The 23929-nt window shown below is 36.7% G+C and overlaps 1 protein-coding gene across 2 annotated transcripts in view; it reads right to left on the reverse strand.

Annotated features, from left to right (window-relative positions):
• Positions 1-23929, reverse strand: part of LOC135206478 (lachesin-like) — a 192311-nt gene that overhangs the window by 1418 nt on the left and 166964 nt on the right. For both annotated transcript variants that reach the window (XM_064237854.1, XM_064237855.1), the window contains 7 exons: positions 9738-9868; positions 5775-5979; positions 4718-4870; positions 3263-3391; positions 2325-2459; positions 1406-1555; positions 450-509 (listed from right to left, as the gene is read on the reverse strand). In XM_064237854.1, the coding sequence (XP_064093924.1) occupies positions 450-509; positions 1406-1555; positions 2325-2459; positions 3263-3391; positions 4718-4870; positions 5775-5916 (769 nt within the window). In that variant the 5' untranslated portion in view covers positions 5917-5979; positions 9738-9868. The remainder of the gene's footprint in view (positions 1-449; positions 510-1405; positions 1556-2324; positions 2460-3262; positions 3392-4717; positions 4871-5774; positions 5980-9737; positions 9869-23929) is intronic.

Below are 23929 nucleotides of genomic sequence, written 5' to 3' on the forward strand. Positions count from 1 at the left end.
GGCATCCAGCAATTACATGTGACGCCGTGCTGTAACCTTCCAACCACAAATAAGGGCGAGATTACCCTGACCAACTGACAAAAAGCATAACTGAAACAGAATATTACTTCGAAGCATCGCCTATACTCCTGTTTTTTTCCATCTGTCCATCGGCCTGTGGTGTTTTTGTATGGTAACACTGCGTCCCGGGCTTTAGATAGTTACATTTAGCTTACATTCAACGATTATAATAACATCCTATTTCGAATATTAACGGTGTAATTCGCATACAGTAAATTATTGAAACACTTTTCAGTTGCAAATTTACACCCAGATATCCTTTTATTTACCTAAAACTTAACCACAAATAAGGGCGAGATTACCCTGACCAACTGACAAAAACATAACTGAACAGAATTTCCTTCGAGCATCGCCTAGCAAACAATGCAGTGAATAGCATATAAGCATACCTGGTGTAGTTGTGTGCCATGCTGGTTGCGTAGGAACAGATATAACTTGTTCTCTGATTTCTGAAAAAAGGAAAAGAAAAGAGACAAAAGTGGTTACTTAGCTAATTAATGTATTTAGATGTATTCAGCTGTTAATCGTAGTGAAACTGTCACGACTTCAGAATGGGGCAATACAATAATTAACAATTATAGTCACTTCACTCTGCACTTATGATTTATCCTCACTTCTCTGTTACAGTTGACATTTATTTTTACATTATATTTTCAAAATATGTCCTCAATATTCCAACAAAACCAAATAATGCATTCAAGCGCTCCTTAAGTAGGAAGTAAGACGCTTATTGTTGAGACCTATCACAAGTTACAAAAGGCGTATTGTCAGCGTCGATGACCAAAGATGCTATTTTAAACTATATCTGACAAGAATTTTTAATGAAGAAGTCGGGCTTTATAAGTTTTTGCAAAGCAGCATATTGAACTGGATGCCACTATTTCCCTTCCATTTTCCCTAACTTCGCTTTAATTTGATCCCTTCCCCCACCCCACCCCGAAATTGTTCAAATGACCCGTAACGAAAGGCTGGTTGCGTTCGTTTTCATTAAGCTGGAATTACGCTGTAAGGCAATATATTTAACTCATTTAACCAGTTCTTCCTAGGTTTTCTTCTCCTCTTCCATTTAACCAGCCCTTCTTAAGCCTTCTTCTCCTCCTCCACTCATTTAACCAGTTCTTCCTAGGTCTTCCTCATATCCTTCACTAATTTAACCAATCCTTTCTAGGTCTTCCACTTCTCCTTACTCATAAAACTTCTGGGCTATAACCCTTTTCACCCGCCCAACATCTTCCATTCTCTCGACATGTCCAAACCTTCTCAAAGCATTGTCCTTGCTCATGAATGGGAAAACATTGTGCCCTCATCTAAATACCTAATTATACCTTTAACAGGAATCGCTCACCGAACAGATTGATAGTTCCTTTAGCGTATCCCGTAGGATTGACAGCATGGCATCCATAGAAGGTGAAGTCCCCTGGTCCTGGGTTCCTCACTGTCAGGATGAACTTCGTTCGTGTGCCGTTTTTAACCTCTTCCATGTGGTATTTAGAGCCTGGAAAAGGCGCGAAAAATAAAAAGATGCGGTTAACAAGAAGGTGAAAAAGAATGCGTTATTTTTATGATAGATTAACTGATAAAACCTACCTAAAAATTCTAATAATAATTTTGACAGAGGAACGTGTTTATTAGCTAGATCATACCAAGAGAAATATAAAACGCGACTAAAACAATAATAATAAGGCACCAAGATAGATAACGAATGGATACCGCCTCGTCACACCCTGAAAGCCGATTGAGACTTCGCTCATTTGCTAGGAGAGTGACATAACTAAAAAAAAATTGCTATTTTTTCAGGAGAAGCAATTTCAAGTATAAAAATTTCTACACTCTCTATAGTGAAACAGCAGTTAGTATTACAAACACAAATATGACGTTTTTACCATAATATAGAATAAAGAACGACCTACCTGATGGGATAAAAAAAAACACACATTTCTGGAGTTGTCACTCTTCTGGCAAATGAGCGACTTGAGTTGACTATAGAATTTAGGCCAAAGGCCAAGCACTGGACCTATAAGGTCATTCAACGCTGAAATGGAAATTGACAGGTATGACAGAATGAAAACCTCGTAGTTGCACTATGAATCAAGTATTACGTAGGAGAGGGTGAAAAGTAAGATGAAGAAAAAGAGTATGAAAGGAGGTACAGTAAAAGGAACGAAAGTGGTTGCAGCAAAGAACCTTAAGTAATGCCTGCAGTGCACCGCACGAGGTCCACTCACGGCACTACCCCACTACGGGGAAAATAAGCAGCGACTTACTTTCCGTGATGTTGGACGAATTGACAGACCAAGAGTGTCTCGGGGTTGGGTTGCCTTCGCTTGTGCAGTTCAGGGTTGCGTCCACACCAGCTTTCGTCCCGACCATGTCTCTCTCGAGCCAAATCAGAGGGGCATCTGTTGGTCAAGGATGTGTTATCAGTGCATTGTCCTTACTCTCTCTGCATGTGGTTGAAGTTGACGTTCGGATCTCACAATAAGCTGTAGGTCCCGTTGCTAGTTGACCAATTGGTTCCAGCCACGGAGCTGTTAATCAGCTCAGTGGTCTGGTAAAACTAAGATATACCTAACTTTAGTTTACGTTATCCTTAACGTCATCCTTACTCTCTAAATTTGGTTTATGTAAGTTCAAAATAGAATTGATAGTAAGAATGAAATGGTTAATAGCACGGTATCTACATGTTAGACTATCCTGTCTGTAGGTAATGTTTTGGCATAGATTAATACTAGGTGGTAAACAAGTCAGTCGTTTATGTATAAGTTACTTTGACACTCTTAATTTTGTTTTATGTAAATTCAAAATAGAGTTGTTGGTAAGAAAAGCCTATCCTAGCTCAAGTATTGGGCAGACATGCCAATGCGGAATCAGAGGAATTTGTTTCTGGTGATTAGAAATTAATTCCTCGATACAATGTGGTTCGGATCCCACAATAAGCTGTAGGTCCCGTTGCTAGGCAACTAATTGGTTCCTAGCCACATGAAAATATCTAATCCTTCGGGCCAATACTAGGGGAGCTGTTAATCAGCTCAGTGGTCTGGTTAAACTAAGATATAGTAACTATTGAACAGACAAGCACAGATCTTATACAAGTCACCCGTTCAGGGGTCAATGGAAATGTTTAAAACCACTCACTTTGATTTGGATGTACCTGAAGAATTAAATGGATTTTATTTTGTTAAAAGTAAGAATGATCACTCACAAGTAACTGTTAGGTAAGTAGTTCTTGAGACAGGCGTGGTAACGCCATTAGTGACATGACAGGTGTAAGCAGCGTGGTGCTCTCTACGAACTGAAGGGAACACGAGGTCTGGTCCTTCGATGACCCAAACTGGAAGAGAGACAAGTAAGGTCATGGGCAGGTTTATGAAGGAAAAAAAAAATTATTATAACAATGCGGTATTATCTCTACTCTTCCCCTTACAAAACGATGTTAATAATAAGTCGAAACACAAAACAGTATACTTTCTTAATTATGACATCAGCTCCGACGCAATTTTCATAAAAAAATAATTTATGAAGAGAAAAATCAAACAGCAATTGAAATATAGCTTTAGGACAACTTACTGCGCAAAACTTACACGTAGAAAATCAGTTTTTGAGGGCTGAACATCGATCTAGTAACTTTCAGTGAACTATTTAAGAAATGAATTGGATTAAACACCAGCGTCTCGTCTTGGTAAATTATTGATTGAGTTTTATTTTTGAAGTGTAGTTCAGAATTAACACGATGATCAAACCAAAAGTTAAAACAAGAATTGAGAAGGTAAAGGCTGCGTCTTCCTGTTACTCTGGGCAACAGCTAACATGATTTATCTATAAGCCTTGAGGGGAGAGAGAGAGAGAGAGAGAGAGAGAGAGAGAGAGAGAGAGAGAGAGAGAGAGAGAGAGAGAGAAATAGGAAATGAAGGTCGAGAGGACATAAGTAGATATCTCTCCATACTCTAAGTAGGATGCCCGAGTTCCTTACAATAATGTTATGCCAATTCCAAAAGAATGAGATATACAGGTTGACATAATGCTTAAATTTATGTAAGTCCATCCTTCCAGTGGTAACTAGAATCCAGGCATTAATTTCTGATAAACGAATGAACATAAAAGAAATAGGTATCGTCAATTGGGTTCGGCCTCTTGGCTTAAGTAAATTGAGGCAAAATCTTAACCTGGTCTTATATGCTAGAGGTTATACACTTAACATTAAAGGTTTCCTCAAGTCACAATTAGCCGAGATGAGTTTTAATGAATGATAATAATGAATAATCTTGAAAAAAATGTATATAATTACAGAACAAAAGTAAAAAATGCGCCAAAGTTTCTCCAGCGCAATCGAGTTTTCTGTCCAGTGGTGGCCTCGTCCACGGCCCATAAAACTCTTAGCCGCTGCCAATGAAACTCAGCCACGGTCAGGTGGTGGCCTATGTTGGTACCTATAGCGCTGCCGGAATTACGATAATGGTTAACTTTAACCTTAAATTAAATAATAAAAAACTACCGAGGCTGGAGGGCTGCAATTTGGCATATTTGATGAATGGAGAGTGGATGATCAATCTAGCAATTTGCAGCCCTCTAGCCTCAGTAGTTTCCGAGATCTCAGTCCCTACAAACAGCGTTTAGAAGTGTCTCTAACCGTGCAGTGACTCGTAAATATTGACTTTACCTATGCGAGGTTTTTCGAAGATGGGCTCGGCGTCCGTTCTTCTCCAGGTGGTATTGGCAGGTGGGTATGCCCGAGCGCTGCAGATGAGGCTCACGGCAGCACCCTCCCTGGCTTCGACGCTGGAACCTGACCATTCCGTGAGAACTGGTGGCACTGAAGTCAAAAAAAAAAATTCTATCAGAAAATTATTTCCCCCTCCATTTTCCAAAGGCATTCTGTATCTATGGACAATCCAGTATTTTAGAAAGTTTAAAGTAGAAAATGTAAATGGAGCTGTTCTAAACTGAAGATAAAACATGTTCTTAATTGCAGATATTATTTTCAGAATAGAAATGTTAATGAATTACATATTTAATTTCAAAATCATATGTAGATGTATAAAGCTAAATATGCAAGCATTGTATCATTTTATCATTCATTTATTAAATTCGCTGCCTACTAACGTATTTCTTATCAACTTTATTTCAGTTACGAATTCCGGCTTTCAAAACTTTTGTTTCTTCTTAAGAAGAACGTGGGTATTTCTATTCAATTTTCCCTTACATTCTTTCTAAGTTCTTCCCTTACAAGTTCTTTAGTATATCCGGCGACCCTTGCTTTGTTCCGCCAGTGTTTCTAGAAGATCAATCAATCATCCAGTCTTTGGATGAACCTTTACAGCCCTTCTCCAATCCAGAGGAACCTTTGATGTACACTTAATGCACTCCAGTTCTAAAAGGGGCGGCAGTTATTCACACTGCCCTTGCAAGAATTATCCTATCATTCATCCATTACCCAAGAGTTACTCACCTCGTCTCCTAGTTACTCACAAAGTACCCTTAGTCTCCTCCTAATCGAGTACTTGAAATTGACCCAGGCATTAAATGGAAATGCTACTTTTCAAGCAACAACTTCTGTAGTTATCCATCCATCACTCCCAAGTTCTTCACTCACCAGAGTTAAGTAGCTCCTCCAGCATTTGCAAATAGTTAATAACTTAGATGTTGCGACGTAAGTTTCAGTAGCCATAAATCAAGTAGTCAAGCAGGTCATCCACTCGCAAAATATTGCTACTTACCGAGTACTTGGAGGTAGCTCCTGGTATAGGTCATCGGATCGGTGTTAACCTGGCACATGTACCAGCCACGGTCCTGGGCCCGAACTGGCGAAATGGTCAAAGCTGCCGACTTGTGGTCGGCGGTGAGGCTTAGGCGGGGCATTTGTGTGTACAAGGTGCGCCCTATGGAGAGGATATTTTGAGTTTCCTCGTGCACCCATGCTATCTGTAAACAAATAGTTCCATGTGAGACTTGAAAATAGATAAAGTTGTAAGTAGATGGGGTACTCTCTTGGAAATAGATAAGGTTGTAAGTAGATGGGGTACTCTCTTGGAAATAGATAAGGTTGTAAGTAGATGGGGGTACTCTATTTGAAAATAGATAAGGTTGTAAGTAGATGGGGTACTCTATTGAAAATAGATAAGGTTGTAAGTTGATGGGGTACTCTATTGAAAATAGATAAGGTTGTAAGTAGATGGGGTACTCTATTGAAAATAGATAAGGTTGTAAGTAGATGGGGTACTCTATTGAAAATAGATAAAGTTGTAAGTAGATGGGTTACTCAATTGAAAATAGATAAAGTTGTAAGTAGATGGGGTACTCTCTTGGAAATAGATAAGGTTGTAAGTAGATGGGGTACTCTCTTGGAAATAGATAAGGTTGTAAGTAGATGGGGTACTCTATTGAAAATAGATAAAGTTGTAAGTAGATGGGGTACTCTATTGAAAATAGATAAAGAAAATTGTAAGTAGATGGGGTACTCTCTTGGAAATAGATAAGGTTGTAAGCAGATGGGGTACTCTATGGAACAAAATAGATAAGGTTGTAAGCAGATGGGGTACTCTATTGAAAATAGATAAAGTCATAAGTAGAATGGTACATCTATTGGAAATATTGTACGGGGTACTCTTGGAAATAAGAATAGGGTTTGGAGTAAGATGGGGTACTCTATTGAAAAGGTAGTATAAGAGGTGTAAGCAGATGGGGTACTCTATTGAAAATAGATAAGGGGTCGTAAGTAATGGGGTACTCTCTTGGAAATAGATAAGGTTGTTAAGTAGATGGGGTAAACTCTCTTGGAAATAGATAATGGTTGTAAGTAAATGGGGATGGGGTCTCGTAGTGAAAATAGATAAAGTTTGGTAATTGCCAGTGTGGGGTACTCTCAATTGAAAATAGATAAAGTTGTAAGTAGATGGGGTACTCTCTTGGAAATAGATAAGGTTGTAAGTAGATGGAGTACTCTCTTGAAAATAGATAAGGTTGTAAGTAGATGGGGTACTCTATTAAAATGAATAAAATTGTAAGTAGATGGGGTACTCTACTGAAAATAGATAAAGTTGTAAGTAGATGGGGTACTCTCTTGAAAATAGATAAGGTTGTAAGTAGATGGGGTACTCTATTAAAAAAGATAAAGTTGTAAGTAGATGGGGTACTCTCTTGAAAATAGATAAAGTTGTAAGTAGATGGCGTACTCTCTTAGAATTAGATGCATACAGATGAAAAAATAAACTATGACCATTAATGCTGAATGCATTAATAAAAATTCAATACCAGTGTAGCCAGGTGTATGAATAATCAATATGGTAAATGAATGAATATATTTAGCAAAAATATTGCTTTTTTTATATATTCTTGCATAACATTAATATAATATCCACTTTCGGTATGACTCTGTAGCTACTTAGGTTCTACAAAGCAAACAGCAAATGAGAACAAAATATCACAGTATTGCAAGCTAAGGGAATGCAAACCTTTGATTCACGCAAATCAATGACTTGGCGAATCCAAGATTATGTTATAAATGAATTCTCTAAGGAGAGTTGAAGAGGACACTCCTTAAAATCCAAGTAACTGAACTAACTAAGGTTATAGGTAAATATAGAAATGAATCCAGATAAGAAAGGCACGAGCAAAAATGTCCCAGGAAAAAAAATCACAGGAAAAAAGTCACTGGCCTTAAAATCCAAGTAACTGAACTAAGGTTTTCAGTGAATATGAAAATTAATCCAGGTAAAAAGTCACAGAAAAAAGTCACAAGTAAAAAAGTCAAAGGATAAACAGTTGCATTAATCTTTCCTAGATAGTGACCCACCCCCAAGGGTTTTAACCCAGTATGTATCCATTCTTCCTTAGACTTTTTTCTTAGCCAAAATTGTGACTTTTTTTCATGTGAATTTTTTTCTTAGCCAAAGTTGTGACTTTTTTTCCCTGTGACTTTTCTCCTAGCCCAAATGGTGACTTTTTCCCTGTGACCTTTTCCCTAGCCAAAATTGTGACTTTTTTTCCTAGAAAAAATATTTTGTTTACTTTTTTCCTTGTGACTTTTTTTTCCTAGGCAGTAGTGACTTTTTTTACCTGCGATTTTTTCCTTCCGAAAAAATTGTTTGACTTTTTTTCTAGCCAAAAAAATCTTGTGACTGTTCCTGACTTTTTCTCCTAGCCCAAATGGTGACTTTTTCCCTGTGACTTTTTTCCTAGGCAGTAGTGACTTTTTTCCTGTGATTTTTTTTCCTGTGACTTATTACCGACCACCCATAAAATACCCTATCATTTTTTAGTCATCTGCGGCTTCTGCACAATATGGTTTCAACACTGGCTACTCAACCCAAACAAAATGCAATAGAAGGTCCGCTAAAACACCAGTTGAGAAGCTCCTTTGAAAGGAGCAAAACCCTTTGACGACCTACCGGACAATCTGACGTCAGAGCTCTCTTTGAATGAAGCTCATTTCCTTTACCTGAACATTAACTGGAATCTGATGTATTCATGGCACATTTTCATCTCTCCTTCCTTGGTATACACATCTGACATTTCCGTCATCGTACTGCCATTCGCAACTGTATTATGATAAATTCTATGAATATGAATCTGGCGTCACGGTGCAAATTCAGTATGTAAAATTTAGTAGAAATGTTGACCGGTACTGACTAGACAGCAATTTCCTTTCTGAATCTCCCTATCCTCTAAGACAGCGGTCGCCAACCGGTGGTCCACGGACCACTGGCGGTCCGTAAAAAAATGTGGATGGTCCGCAGGAGACTTGGGACAATATTGAAATTTTTATCTTAATCCTTTTCAGTCAACCCTGATACGAATTTCACAGAGGACAGAGAGCCCAGGGTTGCCAATTTAGCATTTTAATGCTATATTTAGCATTTTCAATGCTACATTTAGCATTAAAAACATGGATCTCGGCTTTTATAAAAAAAAAAAAAAAAAAAAAAAAAAAAAAAAAAAAAAAACATATCTCCGTCTTGTGTTAACGTCATTGGAGCCAAAAATCAACAGACTTATTTCAAACTCGCAGGAACAAATATCACACTAAAATGTTTAATACTTTAAACTTCAAATGTTCGTATTTTTAATAACGAAACTATAACATTGTTATATTTAATATGTGAATTTCATATTACTAAAATAAAAGTTTTCTGAATATTATTAGTATATAAACGTATTTATTTCTATTAGTGGTCCGCCAAATTATACATTAGTAGTCCATGAAGTTCAAAAGGTTTTGCGACCGCTGATCTAAGAGACATGCCTACCGCTTCTTTCGTAGGATGTACCACAAGTTCCTCGTTGGAATAGTGGTTTTCGCACTCGGCTACCAATCTGGTGGTCCGAAGTTCGATCCTCGGCTCGGCCAAAGCGGAATTAGAGGAATTTATTTCTGGTGAAAGAAATTCATTTCTCTTATATAATGTGGATCGGATCCCCCGTTGCTAGGAGACCAAGTGGTTCCTAGCCGCGTAAAAATATCAAATCCTTCGGGCCAGTCCCAGGAGAGCTGTTAACCAGCTCAGTGGTCTGGTAAAACTAAGATATACTTAACTTTTTACTCCTCTTCAGGGTCGTCGACTGCAGGGCCTAATCTAAAGGGAACACCAAAACTTAAAATAAATATTCTTCTAATGAAAACGTTAAAGGAAATGCCTGACCATCACCAGCCGAATGACACAAGGTCAGCGTTCCCCTCTCACCTGATATCCGTGCACATTGTTGACGCTACACTTAAGCGTGACTTCTTGATCTTCGGTGACCGTCACGTTCCGCTGCGGGTGGACGAATGTCGGTGGCGAAGAGTTGAGGCCGATCGTCCGAAATTTCCGCCCTGGGACAAAAATAATAATATTATTAATTTGCGGATAAAGGAGTTCATTATCTTTGTCATTAAAACATAGGCGAGTACAAAACGAAAATTATATATAAATAAATAAATAGCTGAAATAAGAGATGAGTACTAGAAGAGAACGAGTAAATTAATCGCCGAAAAGGAAACAAATTCGCTTCCATTGATATATTTCAGTTTACAAAGAGAGAGAACCATTCTTATCTGTCATTGGTCATGACGGATACGAAGTTTGAGAAATACTTATAGCACCTTGACGACTTGGCAGAAATGCTGCGTTGCAAAAAAAAAAAATAAAAATAAATAAATAAAATAAATCCAGTTATTCACTAGAATATTCCAGCCTTATGAACGGCTAGTATGTACGTAAAGAGAGAGAGAGAGAGAGAGAGAGAGAGAGAGAGAGAGAGAGAGAGAGAGAGAGAGAGAGAGAGAGAGAGAGAGAGAGAGAGAGAGAATGTTTACATGAACAGGTTGTGAATTACTGCCCTTCCATCACAAAAAAATTTTTCTTTCGATGTATTTATGTCAAATGCGATAAATGGCTTGTTTTCCCTACAACTGACTGTTCGCTATCCAGCCGACAGCTGAGTGAATAATAATAATGCATTGCGCGTGGTAGAAGACACATACATACACACACAGACACACACACACACACACACACACAGAGAGAGAGAGATACCTTATGAGAAGGCATGTAAGAGAAAGAGTGGGTCAATGAAAAATGTTTCAATTTTACGCATTAGAAAAACTGATATGCAAATTGTGTTGATACTATTTTCTGATAAGCCTCTTCAAAAAATTCAAAGGTTCGGCCAGCTAGGAATGCCAAGATATCCTGTTGTATCAATCATTGTTGAACAACGACAAAGACGTTTATGACTCCGGGGACTGGCTCAACAGCCGTCAATGATTTATCGATTCGATTCCTTATGTTAATCATATTCTCCTGTGGTGGCGATTTACGCCAATAAGAGAAATTCTCTTTAAAAGATCTCTTACGAAACCTTCCTTTAATCCAAACATTCTGACGGGTAATTCCACGCGCTACATCCGTAACATTGTTGATAAAAGATTGAAAACCTGACAAATTCGTAGTTTAATTTCTTGAAGCCCAGCTCTCTACTCAGAGATAAAAATCCCACTTGATTTATTATAGCAAATCCCCACCAAGGATGCGGAATTGATGATGATCGCCTTCCTCATCTTGGCACTGTGAGTGGAAAGGCCATTTTCAGTTTTGTAGGCAGCGGCTTTCAACCGGTATAGATGGGATCTTTACCAGACAGTTTTAACTCGGTAGGTATCCACCTTTGCGGCGTGTTTAGTATAAGCCCGTTGGAGATGACCGTAAAAACTAACAAACCTACTGTAAATATAAAGATAACGACCTCCAAGAAATATAAGTCCTAAAAAAGCCTTGTGGGTCACTATCTAGGATTTCGAGTGCCCCCTATCAATCAACAATTGACGACTTCCTACTGTCTTGGCATACTACCGATTCGCCGCCTCCTGGTTACCACTAACCGGAAACACAGGGAGAAGTTTCTAGTCGTTTTCTTGGTAAAACGGAACAAATCCCTGTGCGGACAGCCAATCTGTTGGGAATGTTACTGATTACCTTACTCAAGTACCAAGTCAAGATTTACCTACAAGGCGCAGCCTCAGAGTCAACACTTCTATCGATACGTGTTTTCGATTCAAATTCGTGAAGACTTGCAAGGCAACTGAGGAGTAGATGGCAATAATAAACAACAAGTGCTAAGATTTTATCATAATTTACAGTTACGGTAAACACATCATGTCTTGATCAGTCTGGATATTACAGATTCGGTCTTGCAAATTACACATAAGGGTTTAGAGTACATTTTTTTTTTAAGGAACATGGAAATTGACTTGGCATAAATATGGCTTAAACTCTGAAAAGAACAGAGCTGATAATGCAAAGACGATTAACCTAACAAAAACTTTTTAGTTTTCTTCTGAAGATTGAAAAAGAAACCTACAAAATTACGGAGTATAACGTGTTTACTTATTAGTATTTACATTTTATTTTACTCAACACTCGAGTACTTTCAGGCTCTATCTGTGGCCCTTTTTCAAGAGATGTGTAGGTTGTCAGACTGCTGAGCTTTGACGCAGGCTGGCAACCTACACATCTCTTGAAAAAGGGGCACAGATAGGGCCTGTAAGTACTCGAGTGTTGAGTAAAATAAAATGTAAATACTTATATGTAAACACGTTATACACAGTAATTTTGTGGGTTTCTTTTTCAATATACAAAGACGATTGACAAGTGATCAAACAGGCTTCAGATAAGGAATTGGTACACCTAAGCAGTGATGCAAGAACCCTCTTGATCTTAGGATTTTTAACTTTAAACGATTCGTAAACCGCCGCCTCTTGTTACGGGTCGCGGTACGAGTTATACCCTCCACGTAAGAACACTTTCTTGATGTAATGGTTAATAACTGAACAGCTAAACCTTTAACGTCCAAATCGTTTATTCATCAAGGTATATTGTTGTCACCCATTCTAAAAGCTCAGTTCACAGGTTACACAATCAGTTGAACGGAGAATACATTTTTTTTTCTTTTATAAATCATAGATTAAAAACGAAAGTCAAGCCAACTGATTTTCAAGATGATGCCGTCTGTTAGCGAGACGCAGGAAGGATTAACAGGATGAAAAGTGAGGTATCATATTAATTAAAGTGTGTTACAAACATCTGGAAAAGGCTCATTAAAACCAATGACGCCGACAAGAAGAAGAAGAAGAAGAAGGCTAAAGCAATTAAAATTCGGTAAATATATATACACATATAGTACATATACATATATATTATACACACACACACACACACACACACACACACACACACACACATATATATATATATATATATATATATATATATATATATATATATATATACAGTACGAATTTTTGGATGCCATTTGGGTCTCTAAGGGCGGATGATGCTTATATAATGGAAATAACTTGAGTTTAAAATCTACTTTGTAAACCTTCGACTACATGTTTTTCCGCAAGACAACAATTCAGCGAATAAAGCGATAAAGAAATTGAACACATACAAATCAAAATCCAGAAAAAAAGAGTAAAAGACTTCACAAACAAATAACAGAAGATTAAAAAGAAAACCAGACGTAAAACCCAAGACACAGACGGGAAAGCGTTCGGGAGCCACTTGTCCCGGTCTATTGTCTCAATCTGTAAAAATATGTTGGGTAAATCTTCTCTCACAAAGACAGAGTCATTACTCGAACAAGGAGATATGTCCTTCACACACACTTCGGATCAAGAGGGACGCTTTCCCCTGGCGCAGATTCATCTCTCTCTCTCTCTCTCTCTCTCTCTCTCTCTCTCTCTCTCTCTCCTTCATTTTTCTCTTTGTTGTATGAAGAGTCGTTGCTCAAACTTCTTAACTTTTCATTAAAATAAAATATGGATCGGATGAAGGTTAATAGTTGAATAGACGGTCGAACAGAATATCAGCTACTCTGAAATTTTTATCAAAATAGAGGTTAAAATTTCCTTTCAAAGTACATAATACAATGATGTATCGTGAATCGGTTGATGCCATATCGCCGGAATCACTATCGAACATATTAATGCCTAATTTCTTAAAGTAAATCCACAGTAGTATGTCTGTTTGATTTTATTTGAAATATATAACATATATTTTAAGTGAAATCAAAGACATACTACTGTGGATTTACTTTTCATTTTATTGACTCATGTGATTAGGAGTATTCTTTGAACGCCTAATTTAATGTCATACACTTTTTATACTCAAAACTCATACACACTTTGACTAACTTGGCCAAAATTAAGATGTAATCTTTTGATTGATTAAATAATTAAGCCTAGAAGGCCAGAGTGTATTTTCTATAAGATTATCTAATTCGCACATTTCCACTACTAGAAGCTTCTCTCCAAACTATCACCTACACGGAAAATAAGTGCGAAGTGAATGAGCAATGATTTTTAAGGCCCTGAGGAGCGGAAATTTTTCGACTAACAGTCATTGACACACCAACATCATGCTTCCCAGCTTGCAAGAATAACAGCCTGCTTTCCACCATTGTGGTGTCCCTGGAAAAACTGACTTCTGCGTCTCAGGGCTTCAATAGCAGCTATAAGTCGAACGGCACTTATTCTGTGTGATCCAAATGCGATTGAACAGCCCATGGCGGATCCATATATTTCCTCAGCTCTTGCATGGGACATTTAAGACAGAACTCACTGGATTTTTTTTATTTATATAGATTTTTGGCATTATGCCAAGCACTGGGGCAACTAAGGCCATTCAGCGCTGAAACGGAAATTGACAGTGAAAGGTTTGAAAGGTGTAACAGGAGGAAAACCTCGCAGTTGCACTATGCAACAATTGTTAGGAGAGCGTGGACAGTAAGATGGAAGAAAGAGAATATGAACGGATGTAGAGTAAAATGAATGAATGTAGTTGCAGCTAGGAGCGGAAGGGACGCTGCAAAGAACCTCAAGTAACGCTTACATTGCACCGAATGAGGTGCACTGACGGCACTAACCCCCTACGGAGAGAACTCACAGCAGAGGCGCAGTTAATTCCAGTGAAAGTTTCCTTGACTCGCATATAATGTCGGGGTTCCCTTAGTGGGGGCGCCAAAAGGAAACTAGATCTCCATATGGCAGTCTGACAGCACAACGGGCCATTGATAAGAAAAATTTAACTGTTGGCTATTAGTTTGGATTATGCCAGCTTTGGGCCAACACGGTTTCTTGCCCTACAGGACCTATGGGCAGTTAGTGTGGTGGGCACTGACAGAGTTAATAGGTCTGATGTGCACCACTTGACTCTGCTTCACCAACAGAGACAATGGTTGTCTTCCTAACAAGGGCTTCTCGGTGACTGCATGAAAAACGGCAATTACGCCGCGCGATGTACCAGTGTTTGTTTGACCTGGTGATCTTTCCCCAATAGGTTATATATAGTTAAGGGCGATTATCAAATTTCAACACCGTCGCCAACGGCGATGCCATGAGGCAGGTGCCTAATGACTTTTGCAGCTGCTTCTCGCTGTCTCAGTTCCTCGTTGGACGAGTGGTTAACGTGCTCGTCTACCGATTCGGTAGTAGGGAGTTCGTAACCTCTGCTCTACCGGCGTGGAATCAGAGGAATTTATTTCTGTTGATTAAAAATTCATTTCTCGATATAATGTGGTTCGGATGCCACAATAAGCTGTAGGTCCCGTTGCTAGGTACCAATGGGTTCCTAGCCAAGTGAAAATATCTACTCCTTCGGGCCAGCCCTGGGAGAGCTATTAACCAGCTCAATGGTCTGGTTAAACTAAGATGTACTCTCTCTTCGCAGATGTTCAGCTTTCTGGAAGTGAAGGGTGGCACTAGTGCCAAGTTTAATATAACTTTTAGGACAAAGGCCAATCACTGGGAAAAATGAGGTCACTCTGCAATCTCGGAAACGGATAGTCGGCTCTCCTAGCTGCAGCCCCTTTCATTCCTTTTACTGTACCTCCTTTCATGTTCTCTGTCTTCCATCTTACTTTCCACCCTCTCCTAACATTCGATTTATAGTGCAACTGCTTTGAGGTTTTCCTCCTGTTGCACCTGTCATACCTTTTACTGTCCGTTTCAGTTTCAGCGCTGAGTGACCTCATGTGTCCCAGTGCTTGGCCTTTGGCCTAAATTATATATTCAGTTCAGTTGGTAACTGGGTAAGTCAATACTGAAACTCTTCGAGTAGTTTTATGCTTGGTGCGCTGCAAAGAACCTTAAGTAATGCCAACAGTGCTCTGCATGAGGTGCACTGACGGCACTAACCGCCTACGGGGATCCAATGATCAAGAACAGCAAGACGGGAGATCTCGTCAACAGTTCGAGGTAGTAAGAGAGAGAGACTAAAGAGAGAGACTAGACAGAACTCTTAGACAGAGACTCAAGAGAGACTCTAGACAGAGACTCTAGACAGAGACTTTAGACAGAGACTCTAGAGAGAGACTCTAGACAGAGACTCTAGACAGACTCAAGAGAGAGACTCAAGACAGAGACTCTAGACGGACTCGAAACAGACTCTAAGAGAGAGACTCTAGAGAGAGACTCTAGAGAGAAAGAGAACTCATTGCTGTTAATTCGAGGATGTTATTTGCTACAGATTCTAAAAAATTTCTTATTTTCCAAAAACTGAAACCTAAAAAATTTTGGTTTCGAAAATAAAGCTCAAGAGAATGAAGGTTTTATGTATCGTAGGGCAGATGCCTGTTAAAAAAAAACGAAACACATACACACATATACTATATCATGACACTAATATCCCATCAATATGGAATTGACTTTATCTCGGGAATAACCAAACAAATCCAAAGAAATTGTTTGAGGTACGATTTGATTCGTTTCAAATGCTGTTTGATTTCTCTTTTTGTAAAGGAAAGAAAGCCGAAGACTGTGACGCGTGGATATCTACCTGTCTGATATATATACTATATATATATATATATATATATATATATATATATATTATATATATATAATATGTATATATATTTATATACATATATATATATACATATATATATATTAATATATTACATATTATAGATGGATGTATGTATGTATGTATGTGTGTGTATATATGTATGTAGTATATATTATGTGTGTATATATATATATATATATATAGATATTATATATTTTATATATATATATATATAAATTATATATATATGATAATATATATATATATATATATATTTGCTATAACATTCATATAGCCCTCTCAATTCATAGTGTACAACGACACCACACACACACTCTCTCTCTCTCTCTCTCTCTCTCTCTCTCTCTCTCTCTCTCTCTCTCTCTCTCTCTCTCCTTCCGATAGTTTTAAAATTCCACAACTGTTTAATACGAGCGCAGCGTCAATTATTCACGTTGGCGAGGCGAACACGGTCTTACTTTCAATAATAAAAAAACGATATCATTTAGTCATCCTTTACATTCAAGAAACATTCTTTGATTCACTCCGTCTTTCGAAGCATCGTTCCAGAAACAACATTTCAATTGAAGGCTTCAGTTGAATAAATAATATATATATATATATATATATATATATATATATATATATATATATATATATATATATATATATATATACTATATAATATACTATATATACATATATATATGTATATATATATATTATATATATATATATTTTATTATTATACATACATGTGTATATATGCATATATAAAAACGGCTAATTTTGTACAAGTGTTTCGCACAACGGCTCAACCATAAGCATGTAAGTGTAAATACGGCAAACGTTATCTTTTCAAATAAGAAAGCTTCAAGTTCACGAGATGGTTTGCAGGTTGAAGTTAAATCTACCCAAATGCCAAAATACGTAAGTCGTTTCAGTAAACAAAAGGCCTAGTATGGACCTCTGCCTGCTTCAAACCAGGAAATTCAGGAGTCATAATATTAAATAACCCACCATGAAAAACATAACAAAACAAACGAGAGAACGGGAGTTTCAGTTGATCTACAACTTTAAATTTTTTTTCTTTTGTTAACTCGAGAACTCAGCATTTCCGTTCGTTACTTCTGGATATCGATATACTTTTAAAACGTCAACGACTTCACTATCTGTTTAATTTTCTGCTTTCTTCTTAGGATCATTTACGCTCTCTCGTAGTTTCAGCTAGGGCTCAATGCTTGTCTACTTGCAAAGGTAAAAAACTGTAATTAGGTGCTTATATTTTCTAAATCATTTATCACTCCAGATGACGTTCAACTGAGTAATGACAAGGTATAAAAAACGAGAGGGGAAATTTACGTAAACAAACTAAATGACGTTCAATTAAATATCTAAATAATGAATAATGACCAATTTATATAAAAGAGAAATTTACGAAAAATTCATCAATTTATAAAAAAAATAAAAAAAAATTAAAAATTTCCCTTCCGAAATAAATTTTCGAAAAACAAAAAACCTCACAAACGAATGTTGCCAATTGGACATCTGAGATAAGGTCGTGTGTGTTTGTATATATATATTATAGCTATATATATATACATATATATAATATATTATATATATATATATATAGATATATAATATAATATATTTATATATACATAGATGGATATATATATATATTTATATATACAGTATATATAATATATAATGTATAATATATTATATATTTATATATATATATATATATATATATATATATATATATATATATATATATATATATATAACGGGGAGAAAATTGACGAAAAACAAAGCCATCGGCGCCAGCAGTCATTTGTCTCAAGTATCAACACTCCTTCCTCCGGATTCTGATTCTCAATATCGATCGCTTCGGTCTAAGAAAACTCATTACAGCTTATGTGAATAGCTGGACGTCGGGGGACGCCGAAGTATCCCTTCCAAAATGCCCCTCCTCTTCCCCCACATCCCCCCCCTTCCTTAGCGACTAGGACAATAGCGCATGGCGTGGGGAGGGGCGGCTGGGTAGAGAGGGGAGGACCAGCAGAAAAGAAAACGGCTTACCCCAGCATTTTTGTTCGGGGGCTCCCCCTTGTTCCTCTCAATAGCACCACGTTATGAAGAAATATGGCGGCAGATGTCCTACTCCTGCTGCATACAACAGTTCTGACTCACCTAGGTGTGTGTGTGTGTGTGTGTGTGTGTGTGCCAGGTCTCTCTCTCTCTCTCTCTCTCTCTCTCTCTCTCTCTCTCTCTCTCTCCCCCAGTGTCCGTTACTGTACTACATTGCCCCCTTTTTTTCTGCAGTTCCACTTGCGTTGCGTAATGTATATTTACCGTTAATACAATAACATTAAAATTAGAAAAAGTCAAAGCAAAAATCAATTCATATTTGTCATCATTTCACAGTTTATACGTCCGTATGAGAGAGAGAGAGAGAGAGAGAGAGAGAGAGAGAGAGAGAGAGAGAGACTTCAAAGAGTTTCCGGCGTTGTCTGGTACTAAGAGGATTGCAGCAACATACATCCAGGCACGACTGCATGGCTGTACACAAAATCTTATCTGTCTGCCCTTGTAATATGGTTAAGTTAGGCACTTTGAAAATCCCTACATTCAAGCAAAATGCTAAATAAAAAGTGGGAAAAAAGAAGGCTGTACTGGATTTATACCTAGTTGAGAAAGGTTAGACTCGAAAGGATATCTAAAGAAGTTGAAATCAGAGCTTTTAAATTGACATGTTATCTTGCTATTTGTTCAAGATTGACATAATGTGAAAAATAAACTTCAACCCACAAGTTACCAGATTAAAATGCTTCATCAAAATCCAAGACAATATGGAAGAAAACAAATAAATAAAAATAAGTTGAAAAAAAAAACCGCCTGACATTGTCGAATAACAATTATAGGCATTAATGGCTGCGTACCCACATAATCTAGGATAATTAACAATAGCTACGACTGTCAGCTGAAATTGCGGTGCTATTCGCGCGTAAAGTTACTCATCTCAAGTTGTTATTAATGATAAATTCCTGTAGATTTATTTGTAGTATAATAAGCTATAAAAATCCTTCCGAAAAATATAGAATATCTCAATATTTTGTAAATTTTTTAGCCATAAAAATGCAGAATATTGTTGAAAATTTTGTCAGTGTTATTCAAAATTAGTCTCCTGAATGATAATTACTGGTAACGAGCTTGATGGCGCGCGCTACGCTACACTGGAATCCGGCGCTGCCCGTCATGTCTCTCCTACCCTCCAAATCCCCTACCTACCCCAACCACACCCAGGGCGGACAAAAGGTTTGCAGGAGGAGGGTGGATGTGCTATGTCTCCCCTATCCTCCCGATCCCCTACCTACCCCACCCACACCCAGGGCTGACAAAGAGGTTCAACAGGAGGAGGGGGGCAGTGTTATGTCTCCCCTATCCTCGCGATCCTCTACCTACCCAACCCTCACTCAGGGCGGACAAACAGGTTTGCAGGAGGAGGGTGGGTGTGTTATGTCTCCCCATCCTCCCGATCCCCTACCTACTCCGCCATCACCCAGGGCAGACAAACAGGTTCAACAAGAGGCGAATTTTATTATTATAGTTAGATTAGATAGATTAGCGTTTATTGTAAGGAGACCAGAAAGAGAGGACGGAGAATCTAGAGACTTGATGGTTGGAGGTTAAATTTTTCAACTCAAGGCATTACATTATGTCCATTTGGCAACAGGAGATATGTCATGGGTATCAATGGGACAACGAAACACTGGGAACATTCCACAGCTTTGTGGTCGGAGGAGAGAAGTAAAACAAATTCCTGGCCTGTCTTCCTAATGTGAAGGGAAAAATGAATAAATGACGTTTCATAATTGGACATTAAAATTATCTACAGTTCTTATATATCTCTCAAGTGGTATTGTTCTAAATGCAATATATTGGTATTTAAACCATTTTTACTTGGTAAATGGAGATTTGCTGCTAAGGTTTCATCAGTGCATTAGTGGGCCTTTTACGTATAAATTCACGCCTTTTTGCCCCAAGAGAGAACAGCTAGTTTTTTTTTTTTCACAGATAGCAGAAACAAAATACAAATATAGTATAGATAAACAACAACAAAAAAATCACACGATGGTACACATACAATTAAGTGAATATTATAAAGAGATAAGAATTTTCTCGTTAACAAGCAAAACAATACAAAAATCCGAAAGCAGCCAACACTTCGGGAAAGAGTTCCAAGGAATCAAGCACAACAAAAAAAGGGAAACCTGACCTCTTCAAAAACAACTTATGAATACAAAATATGTATTGACTTTATTAAAAAGGACAAGGAAAAATCGCCAGACGACACCCAACCCGAAAAACGAGAAAAATAGGCGCTTAAAACTGCTCAACTTCAACACTTCGACGGATATGTATCTGGAGCGATCAGAAATTTATATGAAAATGCTGAGGACACCCGAAAAAAATGGGTTATCCGTAGGACCACAACACTACACAAGGCGGACGTTAAAAAAAAAGGAAATGGGCTATGGTTGCAAGCGGAACCAGAGTGCCTTGGGTCACAAAAGCTTATCTTCAGTTTTTTTTTGTTTTTTTTTTTTTTGTGGGGGGGGGGTTGGGGAGGGGAGACTTAAGATACATGAACCATAAGTTCAGCCATGCACAAACACCTTAATTATTATTCATAAAAAATGTCATAACAATCACATGAGCCCCTGACAAGGTGAGGAAATCCACCTTGTATATAAATCCACCTTGTATATAAAACCAAAGCTTTCGAGAACCAGCTCAAGTCATCTTCTCGTTAATTATATAATATATATATCACATAATATACATATATTTTATTATATTTTTAATATAATATAATATTAATATATAATAATTATATATATATATATATACAATATAATATATATGTATACTATATTATAGATAATATAGATATATATACATACATTATCTCTTTAATAATTATATATCTATAAATATTATATATAATATATATATATATAATTATAATATATAATAATTAATATATATTAATAACTATCTATAAATATATAAATATAATAATTATATATATTACTAATTAAATATAATCGAATTATAAATAATAATATTTATATATATAATATATATATATTATATAATAATTATATATATAGATAATAAATTATAGTAATAATATATTATATATATATATAATATAATAATCTATATGTATATATATATATATAATAATATTATATATATCTATAATAATAATATACATTACAAACGAGTGAGCACATCACCGTGGAATTAATGTGGTAACGGCATTAAGCCGTACAAATTATAATATATATACTGGTATATATAATTATATATATATAGATATAATATAACGATATAGAGATATACATTACATACAAAGCGAGTGATCACATCACCGTGATTAATGTACTATACGCAAAGGTACAAATGTCCTTTAATATCCAATTCGCTCTATATATAAACTTTTTAATTTTAATATATATATTTATCTCTTGATATCATTGTGGACTTCTTCGCCATGATTATTATTATTATTATTATTATATTATTATTATTATTATTATTATGTGTTATTATTATTATTATTTATTCTTAATTATTATGATTCAGAACGTGACCCATATTCATATGGAACTGCAGGGCCACTAATTATAATTTCTAGCTTGCAATGAATATGATCTTCATTTGGCAGAGATAACATTAGGTATAATAGGAAGTTCAGGAAATAGCAAGACATCTAATTTCTAAATAATAATCAAGCTCAAATCAATTCACAGATACTTACTTCATTACTTTTTATAAAAGAAGAGGGATGAGATTAGGGATACTTTATTTTCCAACAGAGGCTTGCTGTGACACTGTGACAATCACATTCGTTAACGATAGGTGGCTTTATATATTCGTAGTCGTTAGCGTCGTGGCATGCCGCTCAGATATCGGAAGTTCTCGTCTCCCCCAGGGAGTTGTAAAATGACTAGCTCTGTATCATGATCAGTTACGGCTGCACTGTGGGCCTGGGGTCTGCGGTGGGAGGTTGAAACCAACATTCGTGGAAAGCTTGAATTTCAAGTCAATAGCCCCTATGGTTGGCTTGTTCCATGTGAATAGGTTTCATCTACTGAAGTAATAATAATAATAATAATAATAATAATAAATAATAATAATAATAATAATAATACTGAAACTCGCGACAGAGATTAGGAGTCGGAAGGTTATGGGTCACATTAAGGCTCAAAATCAACAAAGCCTTCCTTTTAGGCTCGATCTTTAAATCAAGGGAAAACAGCACTGCTTTTTAACGGTCGACTTATTTAAAGGACTATTGAGAAGCAAATTGTGGAAGTCTAACCAAAAGGCAATTATTCCCATACAGCGAATTTCCCGAATAGCTTTTGCGGAATCTAACCGAAAGGTTAATCCGAGGAAGCAAATTGTAATACCCTAATACCAAATTGCGTAAGTCTAACCAAATGGTAATTACCGAATAACAAATTGCGTAGTTTAACTAAAAAGGTTTTTCCCTAATAGCATATTACGTAAGTCTAACTAAATGTTAATTCCCTAATAACAAATTGCGCAAGTCTAACCAATTAATTCCCTAATAACAAATTGCGTGGTCTAACCAAAAGGCTATTTCCTAATAGCAAATTGCAGTAAGTAACAAAATGGTAATTACCAAATAAAAAATTGCGTAAGTTTAACTAAAACTATAATATTACCCCCAAATAGCAAATTGTGTAAGAAAACAAATGGTAATTCCCTAATAGCAAATTGCGTAAGTCTAACCGATAGTTAATTCCCAAATAGAAAATTGCGTAGGTCTGACTAAAAGGTAATCTCCCAAAATTGTTTTAAATCTCCAAATAGCAAAAGTAAAAAAAAAGTAATCCCCAAATAGCAAATTGAGGAAGTTTAGCCAAAACGTAATTCCCTAATAGCAAATTGCGTAAGTCTTACCAAAAGCCAGTTTCGCTAACTGAAATCTTTTCCTGACAACAATCACTTTAAGACCTGCGCCACTCCCCTTTCACGTTTATTTCACAAGTGATAAAACATCATCCAGGTTTTATTCCAATAAAATCATTCCTATATTTTTTTATCATTTGAATAGTTTTCGCTTAGTTGGGGAGTAGGCCTACAAACTACTTTGTTGTTGTTCTTCTTCTTGTTGGGGGGATAGGAAAGGTCTATGGAAAGCCTAAAATGGTCTGAGAAAGGAGTTTAAGATACAGGTATTTTAGGATAGGATATCTATAACTTATTTATTACAATGAAAATGTAATAAATAAATAATGTATAGAACAATCATTTCTAATAATATACAGCGTATTTAAATCATTTCCGTTGGTGGAACAACGCTCTATTTGACAGCAGATTTTCGCTCGCGCCCTGAGAGAAGCTGGAGGTCGGATCATGCCTTGTTCAGTTTTTTCACAAGGAATATGTATTGTATTAGCGTTCAGCACTAGACGCTCAGGCCAAATATTTGGCGACTA

The sequence above is a fragment of the Macrobrachium nipponense genome, chromosome 31 (assembly GCF_015104395.2).
Source record: "Macrobrachium nipponense isolate FS-2020 chromosome 31, ASM1510439v2, whole genome shotgun sequence".
NCBI classification, from domain to species: Eukaryota; Metazoa; Arthropoda; class Malacostraca; order Decapoda; family Palaemonidae; genus Macrobrachium; species Macrobrachium nipponense.